The sequence below is a fragment of the Tamandua tetradactyla genome, chromosome 4 (assembly GCF_023851605.1).
Source record: "Tamandua tetradactyla isolate mTamTet1 chromosome 4, mTamTet1.pri, whole genome shotgun sequence".
Classification (NCBI taxonomy): domain Eukaryota; kingdom Metazoa; phylum Chordata; class Mammalia; order Pilosa; family Myrmecophagidae; genus Tamandua; species Tamandua tetradactyla.
The window spans coordinates 10,736,947-10,742,946 of NC_135330.1; the positions used below are offsets into that span (position 1 = coordinate 10,736,947).

The window sequence follows — 6,000 nt, forward strand, 5'->3', positions numbered from 1 at the left end:
ATTATAAGAAAAAATACCTTAGAGCTTAGATTTAGAGCTTCAAATGTTGTCTTTAAATTCTGAAATTCTTTGTTCTTTGTATAACCTAGTAGTTCTCTGGAACTTTAAGTATCTGTGTGACACCTGAGACTAAGATTTAGTTCTCCAGCTCTGAAAGTCATCATTACTCCATATGCAACTGTTAAAAAAAAAACTGGGGGCAGGCCACGGTGGCTCAGCAGGCAAGAATGCTCGCCTACCATGCCAGAGGACCTGGGTTCAATTCCCGGTGCCTGCCCATGTGAAAAAAAAAAACCACAAACTGAAATATCTCAAACTCTGATTAAAGATGTAACCAAAGTTGATCGGTTAAAAGTCAGGTAAATCAATATACAAGGTAAAGAAATAATATTGTCTGCATTTTTAAACATTAACATTTGTGTGAGACAAAAAGAAAAATGATTATTTTGTGCAAATTTTAAATTTTCTGTAGCAAACTCTCTAATTTAATCTGTCTAGTCAGTTTAAACACTCATTCCACTTTATTTGATTATTATCTAGAATAAGGAGTAAAATCTTAATATTCTGTACAAGTTAATGTTATACCATGATGCATTTCAGACTAATTTGGACAGAAAATGGAAAAGTATTTGCAAGTCCCTTGAGGGATTGGGAAAAAGAAAATTATTAACCTTCCCCACCTGGGGAATTCCTGATTTTCTTAAGCAAGAGGGGTTCCCAATTTAATAAGTCAATGCCTCAATATTGAGGCTAGCCCTTATGAAACTTATTTTTGTAATAGCAAACTTATTTCTGTAGTAGCAGACTGAACCTATTTATTACTGTCTAAGAGCCATCTCCAGAAAACCTCTGCTGTTACTCAAATGAGGTCTCTCTCCACTCAAACTCTAACCTTCCTCCCTATATATAGGACATAACTTCCAGGAGTGTAAGCCTGGCCCTGGCATCGTGGAACATAACTTTCCCTAGAATCATGACATGTAAGTCCCAGGGATGAGGCTGGCCCTGGCAACATGGATTGGTTGACCAAAAGGGGGAAAAGAAATAGAGTTTCAATGGCTAAGAGGTTTCAAATCAAGTCGAGAGGTCATTCTGGAGGTTACTCTTGTGCAAATTTCAGCCAGATATCACAAACTGCCACAGTATGGCAAACCCCAACAAAGACTACTCCTGGAAACCCTGAAAAATATTCCTGGGTGCTATAAAATTTTACTTATTAAGTTTATTGTTCAGAGCCTTAAAACCTCCAGATTGAACCAATGCCAGGAAAGCTCTGAAACTCTGAAATACCAGACTCTCCAAGAGCAACAACCAGTTTCATCAGTATTATCCCTTTACCCATGATGACAATGCCCCTTTTCAGCCTTGAAGCAGTTAGAAGGGTCGTCACCAGATATCCTTCAAGATTGAGAGATTATTATCAAATGAGAGGGAGGAATTGTAACTGAGAGACTAGGATTTAGGGGATGATTTTGTTTACTAAGTCATTATAGAGATTTTTCTTTTTGTTTTCTGGTATATTGGAGTAGACACAGAGAAATACCTGAAATCTCTATATTGTAATCCAACTGCCTTGCTCTCTGATAATGATTGTATAGCCTTTATATTCTGCCTCAGTGATTGTTAAAAACCTTGTGACTGATCTTCATTCATACCCAGTTATCCAGTATTTCAACTTTAGAGGCTTGTAATCCCTAAGGCCAGCTCCAAGGGTCTTGGGTCACCCTGAAGCTAACCCACCCAAGTCTAAAGTTATCTTGATAACTGAGACTGGATCTAACCAAAGTGGGCCCACCTGAGATGTGCAGTAGCTTGGACGTTAACCTACGGGTCACCTATCCCTCATTATAATACTAAAAATCACACCTATCAGCATATTAAAGGTGCTATTTTCTTACATATGTTCTGTGACTAAGCATGTAATCAATCTGTGCATGCTCAATCATTAGACCACTTCTAATTGCATCATATGGGTCCCTGTGTTAATTATCCTAAAGCTTGTCCATCCTTTAATTCTATAAAACTATCAGAATTATTGCAGTTCAGGGCGACAGATTTTGGGCTGATAGTCCATCTGATTTCCTACTAAGCACCTAGTAATGAACTTTTTCTCTCTTTGAAAACCAGGTGTTTCAGAAATTGGTCCCTTGAGCTCATCAGGCTAAAGAATTCACTACCTTTGTCTGATAGCAGCAGTTTGCAGACCTCAGCAGAAGTTCAACTGGCCCTGAAGACAGCGTTGGCTGCCACTGTGGGGAAGTCTGCAACCTTGAGGGTTTTAATCTGTGCACACATCTCTTAACCATATGAAAGGAGTCAAAGGCCCTCAAAGGGCAAGTGGCAAAGCCCAAATGCTAGCCTGTTCATCTTCAGGGGGTCCAACATCCTCTAGCAACTAGAGGTTGGTTCGAGAAGAACCAGACACAGGCAGAGGGTGTCCTATAAGAATCCTGCCTACATCAGAGAGTTAAGAAGAGAATTGTATTGGGGAGGACAATGGTAGGAGACAGAGAAAAGGTTAGGTAGTTAATGAAGGAGTCCTTAGGTAGAGCCAATAAATGAGACCATGAAGATTTAACTAGGGACAAGATGCACTGAGGTGAAGAAGTTTTTCTTCACAAGAATTCCAATGAAAAATATTTTCACCAGAACAGCAGCAAACTATTATTTTCTAAGGGAGTTGCATGCAAGGGTAAGGTCACAGATGGTGTGACCTTAAAAAGGGCTGAGCTTTTCCTCTAAGACATGATTGTTTTCAGAGTTGTGAAGACATTCAGCCAGACAATGTTGAGTCCTATAGCCAGGAAAACAAATTCTCCTAAATCAACCTTCTGTCCAGTTTGCATATCCTCTTTCAGATGTCAGTTTTTCCTCCATGCCTGGGGCTTTATGCAAACAAGCAAACATCTGCCCCTTGAGAAGGCTGAGCAGGGCAGGCTGCTCACCCAGCCAAGCAGGCAGGCTGTATGACCTCAGAGAAAGTTGGCCTTTGGGAACAGTGATATTTTATTATCTCCGCAGACCTTATAGGACCACCTCTGCAGGACCCTGTGATGGTCGGTGACTAACATACCAGAGAAGGAGAAGACTAAAGAGAAGGGAAACTCACCTGACTGCGCCCTCTCTGGAGCTGTGAAAGGGATGAAAGTCAGAGGTTAGCACACAGCATTAGTATTCACAATTTAGAAACTCTAAATGCTCTGATAACTCTCTCAAAAACATCTTCTCCTCCTTTTCTATCTGTTCCCCTATTCCTTTTTTTTTTCACATGGGCAGGCACCGGGAACCGAACCTGGGTCTCCCGCATGGCAGGTAAAAACTCTGCCACTGAGTCATGGTTGGACCACCCTCCCCTATTCCATTTTTACCAACAACTCAATCTTCTTCAAACATACGACTAACCCACATTCATTTTGTAGTCACAAGGCAAATGGTAAATCCAACCCTTGACCAAAGGGATTGCCAGGAGCAGGTCCCATGGATGCTGGATATTTAGTGACTCTTTCCTTCATTTCCTTTACTAACCACCCCTATGCTTTTCAAGAAATCAACAACTGCTAAGTGATGACAGTCAGAAGTCTCAGAGGGATTCATTAGGAAATGAAAGTTGTGAAGGTTATACATTGAACCTACTCTATATTGATCCCTCTCCTAGGTCATATTTTATGTTAGAGACCTTTTACTCAACAAATATTTATTTAGTGTCTGCCAAGTATAGAGAAGGAAATCTTGTTTCCCAGAAGTGGCCCCACGTGTACCTTATGGCCCATAGTTAAGGAACATTAGCAAAGGGTATTCTCAATGCATCTTCTATCTTAAAAATAACTATTTTAATAATTGTTTTTTCCTGAAGGATAAGGGGAGTATTAAGCATTGGAATTATGAAAAATGTATTTATGAGACTATCATATTATCCCATGAGAGCTAAGGGATCAAAACAGGAATTCATGACCAACAAATGATACAGTGCCCCCCCCACCCCTTGAAAATTAAGGATTGGGATGTGCTGTGATTTGATTTTTCTCGTGCCTAGATCTGTCCATTCCCCATAGCTTTTCATCTGCCTCTGAAGCCTGAGCTAGAAGCAGACACCTGGGCACTCCGGTTCATCATTGGGCTTTGATAAAACCCCACACTTTGCAGGAACTGGAAACCTCATCCTGTTGCCACCACAGATCATAGAACTCACCAAAGATGACCAGCGATAACCACAGCAGCATGGGGTCCCGTCTGGCTGTTTGAGGAGAGATGTTCTCACAGCCACCAGCTGGGTCCTGTGTGCAGAGAATGGAAACTACCTTTCAAGATAGGTTTTGTATAATTAGTGAAAAAGGAAGTAAAAGATATCTACCATGTCTGATGGAAATTTTATGTCCAGAAGAGAATTAAAGATGGTCCTCTCTTAATGTCAGAGACATTACTGACACATTATTCTCAACACTAATGATGATATCTTGATACTAATGGTCTAGACATGACATCTTCACACTGATTTTGTATAGTTCATAATGAGTCAGGGCCAGTCCTAAGTGCCATATGCTCATGAATTTCTTTCATCCTCATAGCAAACTTTTGATGTCTGCTTTATTATCATCTTCTTTACGCAACTGAGGAAATTGAGGCAGCAGAAAGGTATATAAGTTGACTATGATCAGTTTGATCAATTTCTAGTAGCAACAGAATGGGGTTTCAAACCCAAGGGGTCCATTTTCACAGTTTGCCTCTTAAAGTGACATATTTTTAGAACAGATTACTTCTCAAATGTTCTTTAAGACAGAATGCAATTTATCTGCTGCTTACCACCCCTAGTCCCCCATAAAAGTGTCTGAAATGATAAAACATATAATTATATCTGAATGATGAAATTAAAGGTGATTTTTGTTTTCTAGTATCCCTACAATAAACACATGCTATTTATGTCATTTTAAAAGAAGACTTGGGTTTTATGGCTTATCTTACTTTAGAGGGCACTAAGCAATACTGCTTTCACTTTCTACCTAGACAAATGGTTTGTATGTGTTTGAAAGAGAGGGAGAACTATTCTTTCCCTGGAACCACATTGTCACTGCTGAGCTTCTTGTCAAGCCCTTGTCTGCTGGATGGGTTTCTGACTGCCTGCATTTCTTATCCATCTTGGCCATTCAGAAAAGCATAGGGTTTGGAGGGATGTAAGGGAACGATGGAAGAGAGTAGAGAGGGGATTACGCAAATGGTGGTGGAGGTGTTGGGGTGGGGGGAGTAACGCCTTTTTCACATTCATCTGAAGAGCTTTGTCAAAACACCCATATCCTTTCTTGATTCCTATATGCCCTCTGTGGAAATGTGCCCTCTTCAGTTGAGAGTTACTATTTCCTAAGGCCTTACCAAATGATACAGGGTGGAATTCATGGTTGGTGTGAAAGTGAGTGCTACAGGTGGAGAAGAATTGTGAATTGTTAGATGCTGTGGGAACGAGGCATGGAACTCTGAGTCCACAATGACAGAATTCAATGTTATCATGTATTTAAATTGCTTATCATTGCTATTGCGGGCCACGGCCATCATTGCTGTTGTGGTAGTGGTGGAAGAAATTTTAGTTGTTACTATAAGTACCCTGAACAACATGCCGTGCCTTTGTTGAATGGAACTTGACCTGAGATGAGAATTTCATGTCCACTGTTATAAACATAGACTTTTGGGATTGATGTAGAGGGGGTGCTGTTTGTGAAGCAGAATTGGCCAGTAGAAAGACAGATTCTATTGGTGTAGACACTCTCCAGGTGTTGGTTTGGTGGTCCCAGACACCTCTGCCCAGAAACTACACTACAATAGAATTCATTGACTGTTCTAAGTCCACTGGGCCCTCCATAGGCCAAATATTATGAAGGGGAATTCAGATTGGGTAAGAATGCTTAGAAGCTGCTATTCATGACCTCCTTGTCAGATCCAAAGATGGAGGTGCTTGTTTTAATTTTCTTGGCTGTTCAAACAAATACCACGTAATGCGTTAGCTCAAGCCAA

General features: G+C 40.5%; 1 protein-coding gene and 1 long non-coding RNA gene across 2 annotated transcripts in view; one reads left to right on the plus strand and one right to left on the minus strand.

The window, feature by feature from the left end:
- Positions 1 to 4,264, minus strand: part of FCRL2 (Fc receptor like 2) — a 36,659-nt gene extending 32,395 nt beyond the window's left edge. The window contains exons 1-2 of the mRNA XM_077156564.1: positions 4,190 to 4,264; positions 3,110 to 3,130 (exon numbers count right to left, since the gene is read on the minus strand). Coding sequence (XP_077012679.1) covers positions 3,110 to 3,130; positions 4,190 to 4,220 — 52 coding nt within the window. The 5' untranslated portion in view covers positions 4,221 to 4,264. The remainder of the gene's footprint in view (positions 1 to 3,109; positions 3,131 to 4,189) is intronic.
- Positions 3,108 to 4,185, plus strand: LOC143680006 (uncharacterized). The gene is made up of 3 exons (XR_013174007.1): positions 3,108 to 3,154; positions 3,277 to 3,312; positions 4,144 to 4,185. It is a non-coding gene; the product is annotated as an uncharacterized LOC143680006 (long non-coding RNA).
- Positions 4,265 to 6,000: the final 1,736 nt, after the last annotated feature.